The sequence below is a fragment of the Mustela nigripes genome, chromosome 3 (assembly GCF_022355385.1).
Source record: "Mustela nigripes isolate SB6536 chromosome 3, MUSNIG.SB6536, whole genome shotgun sequence".
NCBI lineage: Eukaryota > Metazoa > Chordata > Mammalia > Carnivora > Mustelidae > Mustela > Mustela nigripes.
This window is the reverse complement of record NC_081559.1, coordinates 2,528,030-2,545,652: the sequence shown is the minus strand read 5'-3', so window position 1 is coordinate 2,545,652 and position 17,623 is coordinate 2,528,030. Positions and strand designations below refer to the sequence as shown.

General features: G+C 42.9%; 1 protein-coding gene across 1 annotated transcript in view; it reads right to left on the bottom strand.

The window, feature by feature from the left end:
• Positions 1-17,623, bottom strand: part of ANKAR (ankyrin and armadillo repeat containing) — a 65,141-nt gene that overhangs the window by 32,883 nt on the left and 14,635 nt on the right. The window contains exons 7-10 of the mRNA XM_059392998.1: positions 16,605-16,824; positions 8,689-8,890; positions 6,187-6,395; positions 2,980-3,089 (exon numbers count right to left, since the gene is read on the bottom strand). Of these exons, the coding sequence (XP_059248981.1) occupies positions 2,980-3,089; positions 6,187-6,395; positions 8,689-8,890; positions 16,605-16,824 (741 nt within the window). The remainder of the gene's footprint in view (positions 1-2,979; positions 3,090-6,186; positions 6,396-8,688; positions 8,891-16,604; positions 16,825-17,623) is intronic.

Here is a 17,623-nt window from a genome sequence, read left to right as displayed (position 1 = left end):
CTTCTGGCTGAACATGATGGAAGGATAAATTCTTTGAGCATATGACAGAGTTCAGTTTTGGTATTTCATCCAATTTTTGTGACGTATTTGTGCAATTGTTTGAACATTTTATTACCTTTTTTTTTTTTTTTTTTTTTTTTGCAAACAACTGAAAACAAGTGTTGAATTTAGTAAAAAAACAACTTTAGCTTCATGAGTAACTATTGGTTCAAGGATGGAGATCACCAGCTATGGTGAAAAATAAAAACTCTGGCTTCACCCGATGGTTATGTATCAGTTCCGTGTGAAAGATCTCACAGAACACCCGTTAGAGCACACTGGAAATGCCAGAAAATATAACGGGTATAACTAGCCTTTTATTTATTTATCGACCTGAAATGAAACACTTATCTATGGTTCCCTTTTCGGACACAGACCTTTGTGTACATGTTTCTAGGAACACTAAAGGTTGGTTTTTGGGTACTACCTGTATTTTTTATTCATTCCTTTATTCATTCAACAAATATTTATAGAGCATTTCATATGTGTCCAATATCCACATCAGAGCTGTGGATACTATACTGGACAGAGCAAATAGAACATACCATCATTTCAGAATGTTGTATTCTCAAAACAACCTCGTGAGGTAGGAATCATTTGAATAACGAGGAAATTAGGGTTAGAGAGGGCAAGAAATTAGCCTAAATTCTAAATGCAGGTCTACTTACAAACCCAGGACAAGAATGGCTATTTTTTAAAGTTTTTATTTGAATTCCAGTGAGTTAACATACAGTGTAGTATTTGTTTCAGGCATACAAGGCAGCGAGTGATTCAACCTTCCATACAATACACAGTGCTCATCACAAAAAACCCACTATTTTTAATTTTAAAAATAAATTGCGTAAATACAGCATAGGAATAATTTCTAAGTGAAATTATATATAAAAGGTAGAATAGGAAGTAATTTAATAACATTTTTGAGTTTATAAATTTTTAGAGAAGTAGAATTTAGAAAGTTTTTTGATCATGTCCAATTTTCATGCGAAAATAAAATACAAAGTTATCAGAGAAAGACAAATTCTATATGTCACTTATATGTGAAATCTAAAAAAAAAAAAAAATAAATGAATAAACAAACAAAAAGCAGACTCAGACCTCTCAATACAAAGAACAAACTGATGGTTGCCAGAGCAGAGGGAGGTGGGGGGAGTGGGTAAAAAAAATAGGTAAAAGGGAATGGGAGATACAAGCTTCCATACGGGATGAATAAACCATAGGAATAAAAGGGACAGTGTAGCGAATATACTCAATGGTACTGTCATAGTGTTGCATGGAGAAGACAAGGATAGACATTTTTCCAAAGAAGACATCCAGATGGCCAACAGACACCAGATGCTCCCCATCACTCATCATCAGGGAAATGCAAATCAAAACTACAATGAAATACCACCTCACACCTGTCAGAATGACTCACATTAACAACACAAGCAACAACGGGTGTTGGCGAAGATGCGGAGCAAGGGGAACCTCTGGTACTGTTGGTGGGAATGCAGGCTGGGGACAGCAACTCTGGAAAACCGTGTGGCATTGTCTCAGAACGTTACATGTGGAACCACCCTGTGGTCCCACAATTGCACTACTAAGTATTTATCCAGAGGATACAAAAACACAGATTCAAAGGGCTGCATGCCTATAAAATACCAATCAGTGAATATACAAAGAAGATGTTTATAGCAGCACTGTCAACAATAACCAAATAATGGAAAAAGCCCAAATGTCCCATGACTGATGAATGGATAAAGATGTGGGGAGTGTGTGTGCAGCGCGTAAGTTGCTCAGCCGTCAAAAGAATGCAGTCTCGCCGTTTGCGAGGACACGGATGGCGCTAGAGTGTGTTATGCTGAGTGAGATACGTCAATCCGAGAAAGACAATTATCATATGACTTCACTCCTATGTGGAATTTAAGAAACAAAACAGACACAGATGAACACACAGGAAGGGGAAAAGAAAAAAAGGAGAGAGGGAAATCAGTCATAAGAGACTTTTTTTTTTAAAGATTTTATTTATTTATTTGACAGAGAGAGATCACAAGTCAGCAGAGAGGCAGGCAGAGAGAGAGGGAGGAAGCAGGCTCCCTGCTGAGCAGAGACCCCGAGATCATGACCTGAGCCGAAGGCAGAGACTTAACCCACTGAGCCACCCAGGTGCCCCAAGAGACTCTTAATGATAAAGAACAAACGGAGGGGTGATGGGGGGAGGCGGGTGGGGGATGGGCTGGACGGGGGATGGGCGTTAAGGAGGGCGCTTGCTGTGATGAGCAGCGGGTGTTGTATGGAAGTGATGAATCATGAACTCTACTCCTGAAACCAATACTGCACTGTATGTTAACTAAACAGAATTTAAATAAGAATTAGAAAAAAATTGCATGGGGACAGATGGTAGCTACACTTATGGGGAACATAGCATAATATATGTATAGAGTTGTTGAATCACTAATTGTACATCTGAAACTAATATGACATTGTGTGTCAACTACGTTCAAATTTTAAAAATATATCGTTATATAATATTTATAAATTAATATATAAAAATATTTATATCTATATATATTTGTCAGGTAAAGGAAGTGATCTTAGAAAAAAGAAAAATGGAAACTTAAAATCAATTAAAAAGTTTCCTCTACAATTAAAAATAGATTTTAAGGGGCACCTGGGTGGCTCAGTCAGTTAAGCATCTGCCTTCAGCTCAGGTCAGGATCCCTGGACCTGAGCCCTGCACTGGGCTTCCGGGGGGGGGGGGGGGGGAGGGGCCGTGGTGGGAGGGCTGCTTTTCTCTTTCCCTCTGCAGCTCTCCCTGCTTTTGTTCTCTCACTCACTCTCTTGCTCTGTCTGCCTCTCAAATAAAGAAATAAAAGCTTAAAAAATAGATTTTAAAGTGACTGAACAAAATTATAGCCCCACATAAAATACCGTAAGCAAAAGACAGTTAAGAGACTTTACATCACCTGCATCCAAAATGGATTTCCAGTATCCATCATTTGCTAAGCAAATTACTTCCAAGGACATCACAGCCATCATCCGTCGTTTATAGCTTTCACACTGCAACATTTCTGGCAAGTGTTCAACAGGAAACACACGTTAGAATTTTACAAGTAGGAATGACTGATCTGCTTTGTACAGGCCAAGTGAAGCTGTGCATGGAGATCACCACTATCACCACCAAATGCTGTTCATTAAATTCCCTCTGTGCACGGCCTTCGATGTGGTGCTGAACGGACAGCAAATGCCCACCGTCTTTAAGGTTTTATAATCTGTAGAGTTAGCACCACAAATTCTGAAATTTTTTATCTTTGGTCTGAATGACTTAGCTTGATGGGTCATGAGGTTCAGATACACTGGGAAATCAGTGCACGTTTCTCGTGCCTGACATCCGTTGCTGAACAAAATTTGAGTGTGGGGGCACCTGGGTGGCTCAGTCCCTTAAGTGCCTGCCTCTTGGTTTCGACTCAGGTCATGATCTCAGGGGTGGCGACTCTGAGCCCCGTGATGCTCCATGCTCGGTGGGGGGTCTGCTCGGGATTCTCTCCCTCTGCCCCTCCCCCCACTTGCATGCGCCCTCTTTCTCTAAAACAAATGAATCTTTAGAAAAAATTTTGAGTGTAAGTTTCAAGGATGGCAAAGTAAGCCACGTTATTGTCAATAAAAATTTAATACCCATTAGATCATATACGAAGTTTTGTACATCATCTGAGGATAAAGAAGACATTTCAAAAAATCTTAAGTAACTTATACTCTAGACAGGAGATAATGCAAATAAATATATATGCTTCTAAACAACATCTACGGTACAAGAAAAAAAAAAAAAACTTATGGAAGTATCCTTTCCTGGTCTCTCTTTTCCCAACCCCTTGTAATAGCAAATCTGGTCTAATCCTGCCTTTGCTAGATCACTCAAAATTCGGATCTCTTAACATTCAGCTGCTCTGCAGGAGCTAACCCTGGAGATGTCCAATAAACTGTGACTAATGCTTCCTTTCCTCGTCGTGGAAGTGCGCTGTGTGAGCAAGGAGACCTACTCCAGGGCTCAAAGAGGCGATAGCCACACTCTCTCCGGTCATTGCTGTGTTCAGGTCAGTATCCGCACTTCCCAACAATGGCTGCAGGAAGGAGTGGCTGTTGGGAATTTTTTGTGCCATTAGGCTCTTCCTGTCAGGGGCTGGTTCCTCCAACTATTGAGGTATTTCAAATGAGTTATTCTCTTAAAAGTAACAGGATGGTCTTCTGAGTTCCTCCTAAGAAGCCTGGGATATGATGACACATACACATGCAAATAAGCATTGGAACCTCTCCAGTATCTCGTGGCTGATGCAATTGGAATGTGTTCCCAGTACCCAGTAATCTCCAAAATCAGGTATTGAGTGCTTTTGAAACTAATTATTCAAACTTCTTGAGTCAGTGGAATGGAATTGAAAATCCTAAATATATCTTACCCCATCCTAAAATCAGTTGTTGGGAAAGCCATCAGTTCACATTCCCCAATTGGCTTCATTCTTGTTTTAGTTTTATTTTAGTAAAATGATTCAGAGTTCAATATTACTGAAAGGCCCATAACAAAATATAGTGGTTCCCTGACTCACCCTCTCCATTTTTCTGAGTTCATCTCTCCAGATTTAACCACTTTGGACTCCTCTATACCTTCTGTGACTTACATATCTCCATATTTCTAAATACATTTATTTTTCCTGTATCAATTTTATCTTATTTTAATTTTTTAAAAAGATTTTCTTTCTTTGTGTGAGAGAGAGAGAGAATAGGCGGGGGGAGCGGAGGCAGAGGGGGAAGCAGGCTCCCCACTGAGCAGGGAGCCCGATGCAGGACTGGATCCCAGGACCCTGGGATCATGACCCGAGCCAAAGGCAGACACTTAACTGACTGGGCCCCCCGGGTGTCCCGGCGCCGTATCCATCTGAGACCTCCTCCGTCGACTCCATGTTACGGCGAATGAGCAGCTCTTCCAGCACTGCAGGGCCATTTCCTGTCTCCCTTCCCCATGGTTATAGTATTCAGCTAAATTAATATTCCAGACTTACGTTCTCACGCCTGAACGATATTATTCACAGGTAAGCATTGCAAAGTACTACTGTTTGGGCTCCTTTCTTACTTTTATCTTTCCTGGAGGTAATGATTTCCTTACGTGATTTCATCTCCGCAGGGTTCTTTGTACCTTCTGGGAGTGTCTCCCACGTTTTCCCTTTGGCCGGAGCACAGAGTCCATTCTGGGGCCTCCCTTTGCTGCCGTCTTTGAGATCCCCTTGCTTTTCTCTTGGGTCAGACTCCCAGTTTCCTGTTTGTTGAGAGTCCCTACGGTAGTATATCTAGGTCTCTTCCGGCTAGCCTCAGCAGAGAACATTCCCGACGGGCACTGTGGGTCCTAGAGCCCCAGGAGATTCACGGTGGAGGGCTGAGAAGTCCTCAGCTTCCCCACGTTAGCTCGGGATGACTTCTCCAGCCTGCTAAGGCCGCATCTCGCTGTTCCCAATATTCTGTGGCTGCGGCATCCGTCCCCGCCGCCTCCTGAGTGTGTGTCTCCTGCTGTGGCCGACGTTCTTCTGTGAGCTCGTGTCACTTAGCGGGGTCTTGGGAGACAGTCAGATTAGGCATGTGCATTCAATTGCCCTAGTAGCCCTTACCTTTATAAGATTTCTGGCTACTCTGAACCCAGATTTGGAAAAAAATCTCCAGCAAAAATTTTCACACATTTATCAATATATGAGGAAAAATGTTGCTGAATCTGTCTTTTAAATTAAAAGAAATAAACTGGAAGGAATCTTTTTCACTTGAACTTTAATTTCCTTCTTCTTTCCTTGTTTGGTGGTTGTTGTTTTTTAATTTACTTTTTTGATGGAGAACAAGATAGACGGACTTTGGAGAACGTTGGAAAATAAAAATCAATATAATTGTATAAGATACAGTCTGGGTCATGACTCTTTGATTTTGGAAATAGAACTACTTTTGTACATACAAAATAAAGCTCAGTATTATTTTTATTTCTGGTTGTAACTAAAAAATGTTTATTTTACGATTTTTAACTGTAAAATATGATGCACGTATTATTTTATTTGCTCTACTTCAGAGTAAGCATCAATGACTAAGCTGAGTGATAATCAAAACATTTGTTTATAAAGCAATTATGTGTTGTATACTCACCTACGAGAGTTTTCCACACTGGGAGTTCAGGAATATTTAACTCTATTATATGTTTGAGAACTTCTGTGTGAAAAGTTAGCACTGATAAATGAATTATGTTGTTTCCTTTGATGTCTGTTTTTCTCCAATTAGCACCGAGAGAAAATAGGTACTGAATAGTGTCCAGTGCTCCCGAGGTGGCAGCGAGTAGCAGGGGAGTGCACTGATTCCTAAAAATCAGGACATATCACAGTAAGTAAGCACAAGTATTATCAGCACATTTTACAAATGAGGAAACTGAGGCTCAGGTAATGCCCCAACCCATTTTGTCCGGTTCTCAAATCCCAGCTTCCTTCTTGTGGCAGAAACCAACAGAGTTTCTCAAAATCGCACAGTCTACTTTTTAGATCGTGAGGATCTTTGGGTTGGGCACAAGGCTACGATGTGACGTGTCCCAGCTTCCTTTACGGAAAGCTGGGACACATGCCCACGTTTGGCCAGTGTGACGCTGTAGAAGTTACAGGGGCAACTCCCTGAGGAGAAAAGAATGTGCTATCACTTTCCATTTCTTTTTCCCTTCATGGCTGAAACATAGGCATAACGATGAAAGCAGGAGTCCGTCTTGTATGAGGACATGGAAACCACATGGGAAGAAGCAACCTACACGGTCACCTTGTCTGAACTACAATGTTTTGGCAGACTTTTGTCACTGCATCTTGAACCTTATCTGAACCATCAGATCTGCTGACTACAATGTGATCTGAAGCGAACTGGGTTACATTTTCATCTGTCGAGAAAGAGGGAACAACATTCAGCTCACAGTGTTAGTGTCGGGGTGAATAAGGTGCTTGGTCTTGACACGTGTTCCCCTCTCATTCTCTTGTCACCATGTCACATGCCTCAAATGTTATTACTTTACCCTTACACCCTGGATTTCCTCTCTTCATGAGGCCCCGCTTATCTTGCTTTCTGTCTTCGAACTTTCACCTCTGTCCAGTTGGCCCTAGACACCCCCCTTCCCTTTTTCCTGGGCCTTGGGGAAACTCTTGTCTTTATGAGTACACATGTATCTCTTCACTTTCTCCCTTTTGTACTTAACAAGACTGTTCTCTTGCTTTCTTTATCCTAGTCGGTAGTAGGAGCAAAGACTACTTCTATTTTAACAGCATCACTCTGAGTTTCCTCATATGAAAAAATATGCTATCAAATAAATTAAATTTCTCTTTTCAGTTCCATATTGGCCTTCCCCCTGCCCTGCAGGGTCCTTCTCCGGGATACTAGCTCATGAACGGCCTCACCAACTTGACTTGAAGGTCAGGCTAACGACCGTCGGTGCGCTGACCTCTCGTTCTTTGTCCTGCCTTCATGCATGTTCCGCGGTCACGCCCCCCTGGCTGGTGTGCTCTACGTCAGCTCCGCAGAGATCCCAACGTCGGGAACTGTCCTCTCTATGAAGCCTTTCCTTTTCCTTATGCTCACAGATAGCGTCTTCCTTCTACCTCTGATTTGCAACTGGCTTTTTGCAATCCACAGTCTTTATCCCCAAACCCCCTTCTGCTCAGACACATTGTCACAATATGACAGAGTCAGAGCCGACTGGGGTCTCTACATTCCATGGCTCTTTCCAGAATCTATTAGTTAGAGAATCTATTAGCAAGAGATCCTGGTGTCCTGAAAGCTCTCTCTATACACATCTCTGCCTCAACCTAGAGGAAGAATTAATTTCTTCACTGAATAATAATGGTCAGGTTGTATGAAGACCCAGAAATATCTAATGAAACAATGCCTAAATCCTGTTCAGATTCCAAATGAGAGCCTGTCTTTCAATTACTACCAAGAATGTACCTTCAGGAGAAGGTTCACCTCCATCATAAAGGTTGGTCCTCTGCGAAATTATGAAATAGAATTGTGAAATAGAAATTGTGAAATAGAAGCTAATCTGTGAAACTGTGTTTGGGATGTTTCCCTATTTCAAAGTTACTTTCTTCTTTAAAAAAAAAATTGTTTTTAGAAGCTTTTATTTTTGAGGAATCTCTGTCTCCTACCTGGAACTCAAACTTACACCTGAGATCCAGAGCCACACATTTTGCCAACTGAGCCACCAGGTGCCCCCAAAGTTATTTTCTTTCTAATGTGTTTCTTTTCCGAATACCACTGGATGTTCCTCCTGTGACCTGAGGCCTCTCCACACTGGTCTAGAGCACTGAGCTGCCCCCTGGTTGGTTAGGCTCCAAGGTAGAGCACATTTCTCCTTCCCAGTCTCGGGCTTCTTCCAGAGTGCTAAGTAGTGAACTTGATAAACTAGTCTGTAGAGCCACACCACTGAGATGGCATGCGGTAGGCTAGTAGAAGTTCTGCCTTTATACATTCTACAGGTAAGTGGTAGGCGAAGAAGATACAGAGAAGAACAGAGTAAGCCTTACACCGTTCACGTCAATGACACCAACCATTCCTTTACTGTTAGTGTTTGGGGCAAGTCAAAAAAGCAGAAATTTATATTTTTGCAAATGCTTAATAACTTACTCAGCTGTTGCCTCTGCCTCCAGCAAACTAGGATCCTTCCTATAAAGGGCAATGAGGATGCCAATATTGTCATAGAAAGCAGCAAAGTGAATGGGCATCCAGCCTCTTTTCTCAGAAAGCGTGTAATCAGCTTTGAAACAGAGTAGACAGATGGTTGTCTCCAACGAGCAAGCCTGCGCTGCCAGGTGTAGAGGCGTTGGACCTAAAATGGATGGACAGTTACTTAAGTGATCAATTTCTAACATGTCTATCCAAAAAAATATACCTTTTGGGGGCCCTTGGGTGGCTCAGTGGGTTAAGCTTCAGCTTTCAACTCAGGTCATGGTCTCAGCATCCGGCTCCTTGCTCAGCAGGGAGTCTGCTTCGCCCTCTCCTGCCCTTGTTCTCTCTCCCTCTCCAATAAATAAATACAATCTTTAAAAATAAATAATTTAAATAATTAACTAAAAGATGTCTTTTTGATAGCCGTCCACAGAACTTAGTACTGTGATACAAAAGCCCCAAGAAAAGCACTATCAGGATTAAGTTAGGCAATTCTATATTTCTTTCACTCAGAATGTCTGACCATTAAAAATCCATCCTTCTTCATAAATTAAGAATAAATAACATTGAAAATATTAAATATTTGAAAAATTAAGTCCATGTTTACAATAGCCTTGTGATCAAATAAGTTGTTTCTTGTTTGAAAAATTAAGTCAATGTATAAAATAGTCTTGTGACCAAATAAATTGTTTCTTGTTAAAGTTATTTTTCATTTCATTTAACTGCTTTGTAGTAGGAAGCAAGATCCTTTGAAATTGAAGGAAAAATAGGCTGACAAAAGCCCTCTATGCCACAAAATCCAGTGGGTGGTTTTCAGTTCTTGTCTACTTCTCAGCAGTAAGGTTCTTCCTCTCTAAAATAGCTTTTTTCTCCTTGGCTTTTGTGACATCATCACCCCCCGTTTCTCTCCCTCTGGTTACTCCTCCACAGTCTCCTCCAGGACGTTCTCATTGTTCGGACGCCTCTGTGAGCCTTCAGGCTCCTTCTTGGGCCTTTTTAGCTTTGCAGTGACTTCATTTACCATGAAAAGTTGATGATTCCTAGGATTATGTCCCTAGATCTGTTTGTTTGTTTGTTTGTTTGTTTTTCCACCAGGCTCTACATCTTTATCTCCAACATCTCACTGGGTGTCTCTACCTCAGACTTCACATGCTCTGAGTCAAATTTTTTTCCCTCCACACCTGATCCCTAAATCAGTGAAGGAATCCCCAACCAGCCTGTTCTGGAAGACTCCTGGGTAGACTCTCATCCCCACAACCAGTCCACCACCAAGGCTAAGTCTCTCTACGACCACGTTTTCCGCCACCGCCGCCCCACCCGGCACGCCTACACCCTACCCACATCGTTCCTGCCCTTCAGAACCCGTTATTTCAAAATAGAAATCTGATCTTCCTTCCAGGGGCTTCTCCAGGCCACCTGATGACGGTAGAGAAACGGATCCACTGGCTGCAGTTCAGCCTAAACCGTGAGCTGTCCCCTCCCTCCAAAACACCCAGGACACACACAACTTGCTCCCTTCATCGGGGCCTTCTCGCAGCTCCTCACACACAGGGTGGCCAGCCCCGTGGCCCAGCTGGCCCAGGAAGGTGCTCCTGGCGCCTGTGGCCGCAGCGCGCTGACGCACAGTGCCTCTTCCACTTCAAGGCTCCCTGATTTCGCTGATTTGGTCCAGTCCTACTGTCTGACAGCCTCCTTCTCCCAAACAACGCTTTCCTGACCGGGTCCAGCGAACTCCTACTTCTCAGTCTGAGTGGTAATTCCTCAGGGAAGCACTGGTTTTCTCCCAACTCAGACACTTCCAGTGGCCTCCAGTCTGCCTTACTCGTCGAAGCTTATGCCGTAGCCTTCGATCCTCTGTAATATCTGACCTGACTTATCGATCTAAAATCACGGCTTGGTCTTCCAGGCTGGCCAGGCATGGGGGACACTTCCGTCACCACTCCGTCCTAAGCAAGTAGAAAATCAAACAAACTCGGAGATCAAAAACTCTTCTTAGATATGACAGAAAGGTGAGATCTTGGCACAAATGCTGCCCCCAGAGATGGGATATAGGGAGGCTGATACGGACAAGCATAACGGGCTGAAAGCAAGCCTCCACCGCACCCAGGCTAGAGCAGTGCAGCCGCCTCGGCCCCTCCGGCCATCCTGGCAGTCTTTCAGTTTTAGCGATCACCCCTCGTCGTTTGATCGATGAGCCTTTCTTTGTCTACCTGTGGATCACATGTCCTTTCCCAGAAAGAACAGAAGCCTTTTACACAACACAAAACAGAGACCGGACCCTCCTGCACAACCCTTGGCACTAGGAACCAGACCCCTTTGCACAACTGCCTTGCACTGTGATAACGTCTAAAACTGACACCACGGAGTCTGCCTGTAGTTACACAAATGCGACAGACCGCTGCAGCTGATTGACGGTTTACGGCCTGAAACTCCCTCAAAATCCTTCTTGGGCCAAGAAAAACCTTGGAGTTGGCCTTTGGACAAGAGTCCGCCTTCTCTCCAGGTGGCCAGCCTCCTGAGTAAAGCTTATATAGTCCTTTCCAGTCAAAGCTCATCTCCAGGGCACAGGCTTTTTGAGCAGCGGCGGCCGAACCAGGTTTTGGTACCAGAAGGAAAATCTGCACTGTAGTGGACAACCTGCCGCACGCCCGTCGTGGTAAGCTGGGGAGTTAAAAACTCCAGGGCGACCCCGTCTCAGGGGGTCCCCATGCTTCAGGGACTTTTAACTCTAGGCGTTTGACCAAGTCCTCAGGGTGGGTATCAGAGAAAGATCCCCTCGTGCTTGGGGGTGGGGAGCAGGGACAAGGGACCATTTGGAGACAGGCCAGACCACTCCATTTCTCTTAACAAGGCTTGCCCTGGGGAGAAACGGTGTTTTCTGAGCCAAACCTACTGAATTTTATCGGAGCCTCACCTGCCCTGGGGAAGGAAAATACGCAACCGCAGCCCCTCTCCAGCCCCCCTGACGTACCTAAGGTGGGGGCGGGGACTGACAGGTCAAGTTCACAGTCCAGGAGCCCAGGCTCCCCAAGACTGAGACCTAATCAGGGGACTAGAGAACATGGTTGCTCATTTCAGTCAGCCAAAGGCTGTTAGCTGCTCTCGGCAGTGGCAACATATCACAGTGACCTGAAGGTTTTTTTTTAAAAAACCACACAAGCCTCCTACCCGCCTCTCCCTCTTTTCTACCTTCCTCCAAAGGCAAAAAAAAAAAAAAAGAGAGAGAGAGAGAGAGATTTTAAAGTCCCTTGCGTGACTTTAAAGTGTGCTTCCTAGAAATGCTGAATCTTGGCACCCACCCAGGCCCTCGGAATCAGAATCAGCATTTCAGCAAGGTCCCTGGACGATTCCCCTGTGCTTGAAGGTCTATCCCAGCATCCTGGGGTAAAGTGCTCTCCCCCAACGTCTGTATGTCTGATGACATTTCATTTGTCACCGCGAGGGTGGGCATTGCTGCCGGTATTTAGAGGTTAGAAGCCAGGAGCAATACTAAACATTCTTTTTTTCCCCTAACATTTTAAAATTTAAATTCAATTAATTAACAGCACATTATTGGTTTCAGAGGAAGAGTTCAGTGTTTCATACTAAACATCCTAGAGTGCACAGGAAGGCCCCGCACAGCAAGGAACTATCCTGCGCTCAAGGTCAACAGAAAACACGGACCTGCGACACGCCAGAATTAGGGAAGTTCTGGAGGGGCTGATGTATTTGAAGGGGATACAATGCAAATACAAATACAATTGAGGTATTTGAAGTTCTGAAGGGGCTGATGTATTCCCTGGTTGGGAATCCTGGTCTGGGGAATAGATGCTCCCCTGGGACCTGAAAGGCATATTTATGTCTTTTTTCTGAATATCTGTATCACGGGACTCTGTGAACCTGCCGGTGATGGTCTGACGCCGCCCGCACCCATCCTTTCGTGCGTCCGCTTCACAGCTAGTTCGTCATCACTTACTAGGGCCAGGCTTTCTTCTGGCCACCGGAGTATCACGGCAAAGTGAACCAAATCTTTGCCCTTATGAAGCTTATTGAAGTGAGGGAGACACATCAGAGGGACAATATCATAGACGGCCGGGATCAATGAACCTTAGGAAATGAACAAAGAAGGCAAAATGCAGGAAGCACACTATTGTTACTCAGCTGCGAACGCCTACAGTATGGGGGGGTCAGCCGAGAGCCTTGCGGCACCCCCCGCCCCGCCCCACCTCCCCTTACTGCCCGCGCTGCACAATTCGCAATCCCTGTCCTTTCGGCTTTCTGTCAGTGTCTGCCAGTGGGGACTGCCGACAGGACACTGCAGAGGGAGGGGAATGAGGTCAGCGCACGTTCCGTGTCCAAGATCATCTCGGGCTAGCTACATTCCTCCACTGACAGAACACGGCTGGTTTGATGAACCACTGCCTTCCCCCTACTAGATTCAGGTCTTTGTAAATGGTTTCTTTAAAAATAAACTCTCTGGGGCACCTGGGTGGCTCAGCTGTTAAGCCTCTGCCTTCGACTCAGGTCATGACCCCAGGGTCCTGGGATCGAGCCCCCTCATCCAGCTCCCTGCTCAGTGGGGAGCCTGCTTGTCCCTCTCCTGCTCCCTGCTGTTTGTGTTCCCTCTCTCTCACTGGGTCTCTCTCTGTCAAACAAATAAATAAAACCTTTAAAAAAATAAAAGTAAACTCTCCTTGGCAAGAAGATGCAATGTGACAGTCTCTTGAACAAATGGTGTTGGGAAGATCGGACCGCCACATGCTGAAGGATGAAACTGGCCCATTCTCTTACACCACACACCAAAATAAACTCAAAATGGATTAAGGACATAAATGTGAGACCTGAAACCATAAAAATCATAGGAGAGAGAATGGGCAGTAATGTCTCTGACATCAGCCATAACAGCAGGTTTCTAGATATGTCTCCTGAGTCCAAAGAAACAAAAGCAACAATAAACTATTGGGACTACATCACGATAGCAAGCTTCTGCACAGCGAAGGAAACAAACAATAAAACTAAAGGCGACCTACTGAACAGGAGAAGATATTTAGAAGTAATACATCTGATAAGGGGTTGGTATCCAAAATATATAAAGAACATATAAAACTCTACACTCAGGCAACAAACAATCCAATTTTAAAATGGGCAGAAGATGTGAATAGCGTTTCTCTAAAGAAGACATCCAGGTGGCCAACGGACACATGAAAAGATGCTCAATGTCACTCGTCATCAGGACATGCGGATCAAAACCACAATGAGAGACCACCTCACACCTGTCAGAATGACTAAAAAGCACTAGAAACTATGAGTGTTGGTGAGGAGGTGGAGAAAAAGGAGCCCTCATGCACTGTGGGTGGGAATGCAGACTGGTACAGCCACTGTGGAAAACAGTGTGGACACGATCCTCAAAAATTTAAAAATAGAATTACCATATGATATAGTTATCGCCCTACTGGGTATTTGCCCAAAGAACTAAAAAACAATAATTCAAAAGGATACATGAACCTCTCTGTTCATGGCAGCATTATTTAGAATAGCCAAAATGTGGAAGCAGCCCAAGTGTCCGTCGACAGGTGAGTGGGTAAATGTGTGGTGCGTGTGTGTATTGTGGAATATTATCCAGCCATAAAGGAAGGACATCGTAACATTCGCTCCAGCATGGCTGGATCCAGATGTAATGCCAAGTGACATAAGTGACCAGAGAAACACAAATGCTGCACTCCCATGTAGAATTTAAGAAGCAAAACAAATAAACAAATAAAAAAGAGACAAAAAACAGACTCAAACATTCAGGACAAACTGGTGGTTCCCAGAGGGGAGGAGGGCAGGGGAGGGTGAAGCAGGCCCAGGGAACAGCGCGCCGAGTGCTGGACAGATCGCTGAATCACGCGTCACACACCGACGCTAAGGTAAACTGTACTGAGTTACACTGGAATTAAAAACAGATGTTAAACTCCTGAGCTGGAAGAACGGCTAGATCATGCCACGTCGCAGACCTTCCTGTCCAGTCTCCCGTGTTCTGGCGACAAGCCAAGCTGCAGGTGGCTGTCACAGGTCCCCCAAAGACGACGAGAGCCCGAAACAACGGACCCTCCCCGAATGCCTCTACGCAGAGAATGAAGGCACAGTCTTGTAGAAACAGATATAGAAGACACGGCCTTTAAAATTCTGATTCTCCAAGTTCAAGGGGTCTGATTTTGTGCAAATAAGGGGAGGTAACTGCAAATCCCACAGTGGGAAAAAAGAAAAAAGAAAAAATCCCCAAGACTTAAGAGGAATGTGAATAAATGGCCACGGCTAGAAAATACAGTGCACACTTCAAAACAGAGACACAACATCATCACGTGACATGCTCTGGGGACAGAACATTTTGGAGATTATATTCTATAAGGAGAGTTTTAATATATGCAATAACTTTTTCAAACACACCAAATATTTCATTTATGTCTTACCATTTCTTTCTTTTTTCATGTCCATTTTTGATGACTCTGTTTTAAAGGGGAATACACACAGAAGTATGATTATTAATATGCAGCAGTTGCCTAAATTAGTCAAAATAAACTCATATGAATAGGAACAAAATGCCCATGTTTGGACACCAAAAGCAGGATTACGTCAAACAGGACCGAGTTCAAGCTTTGGTCAAGCCATCTGGGCATGGTGGCCGCCCCTGCCATCATGGCAGAGCAGACCTGGGGCGCTGCCTCTCAAGCGTCTGGTCAAAACTGACACTTCGGGCTGTTCTGTGTGGCAAAGTCATAATGCGCAGACATTGCAGGTAGAGGCACACATTTTCCATACTTCAAAATGCGACCAATTCTTAGCAACTGGACATTCAAGTAGTCACAACACAAAGGAGAGACTTCAATTTACAAAAGATTTTTTTTTCACACCAAAAAAGGCTTAAAATATAACATAAAATATAACATATCTTTAAAGAACAGAGTATTCACTGAATTTAAATTTAACTGAATGTCTGCTCTGTTTTAATCTAGAGAAGTATCCTAATTTCAAAACATTTTAATTACAGAATTAATTAGTAGTCAGCAGGATTAAAGTGGAACATTTTGTTTTGGCGTGTGAAAATTCAACAAAACTTTTTAAGATAGCTGGTTAAAATATAAAATCATCGCTTCTTACTGCCAATATTGTGGTATCAGCTGTTTCTGATATTTTATCTCTAATGCCCTCTTTAGTTATGGAGGACTTCTACCTTCATTTTCAACATTATCATTTTTATACTGGTTAAATTTATTCCAACAAATACATATATAGGTATGCATATCTAATACTCAGGAAAAATGGCTTTTTAAAGTCAAAACTAAGTTAGCCTTAAGGGGCCCATTAATCTAAAAAATTATTATTATGGATGATTTTTTTGTTATTCATTATAATTTTTTATGTATCATGAAGAAACTGTTCCCTGGTTGAGAACTTGAGGATAAGAAATGGATGTCCTGCTGGGTTCTCCATTTATCTACCTTTTCTCTGAATTGCTACAGTACATCACTGTATATTAATCATCCCAGTGATTACCAGTGCTGCCCTGCATCCGTCCAACCAGGCACTCACCCGGCATCCACTTCTGAGGCTTTCTTCTGGGCACTCGAATAACATGGCAAACAAAGTAAACCAAATCACTGCCTGTGAGGAGCTTATGGTCAAGTGAGGGAGACACAATAAACCAATAAATGATACTATACAGGACAGCAATAAGGGATACACTTAGAAAACTAGAAGGACCCCTTCTGAAATAAGGGAAACGAAACCTCAGCTTTGCTCTGGGTCTCAAAGCCAAACTTTAATCTTGCACCAACGTCAACATGCATTCTTCATTCTGAATCAGGGCAGAAAGTCAAAGAAAACCAGTTTCAAATGTAGAAACTTCATGGTACCTTGGCTAAACATAATAAAGCGTCTCTGGTTGACGTTGAAGTTCGCATTGTGCAGCTGACATATGATGGCCACTCGGTTGTGCAGGGCGGCGTGATGGAAAATGGCATAACCTGATTCGTCTGAAATGTTGATGGTCAAGCTTGAGGTTTTACGGCTAAATGTATGGAAAACAGCAGACAATCCTCTTTCGACAGCAGACTTCATCCCAAATGGGATGCTCTAAAATTATTAAGAGGGTCAGAGTAAATTTTTTCAAAATATACCTCAAGTGTAGCTTAAGGAAAAAAAAAGAATAAACATACTAACATACTTACAATAGATACAATGTTAATATATAACATAATAAATATATATTAATATTATCACAGGATTGGTACCCAGTTAGGGTAGAATTTTCACAAGATCCATGTCTCACTGAACAATGATTAAAATTATTAGAACTATAAAAAACACTGAGAAATTTAAAAAATATTTTTGGGAAGTTTTTTTTTTTTTTTCTCCACTACTTTTTAGGGAGAAGTTGTAGAATTTTCTTTGAAGACAATTAAAACAGGATAGACAATTTTCTTTCTGAAATACTTAAACAAAGGGAGATCACTTGGTTCTTTTGATTTAATAACAATCTAATTTAGAAACCTAGAAACTAGAAACATACAGCTACAGAAATAAAATTTGTCTTTGCTCTAGGTCTCAAAATAGAGATGTAAAAACAGGACACTCTTCTTTGAGACATATTGACTACTTAATATTTTAAAATTAAGATTCAAATCAAAACCACATTGAGATATCACATTACTCCAGTGAGAATGGCCAGGATTAACAAGATAGGAAGCAACGTGTGTTGGAGAGGATGTGGAGAAAGGGGAACCCTCTTACACTGTTGGTGGGAATGCAAGTTGGTGCAGCCACTTTGGGAAACAGTGTGGCGATTCTTTAAGAATATAAAGCTACCCTATGACCCTGCAATTGAACTCCTGGGTATTTACCCCAAAGATACAGATGTCGTGAAAAGAAGGGC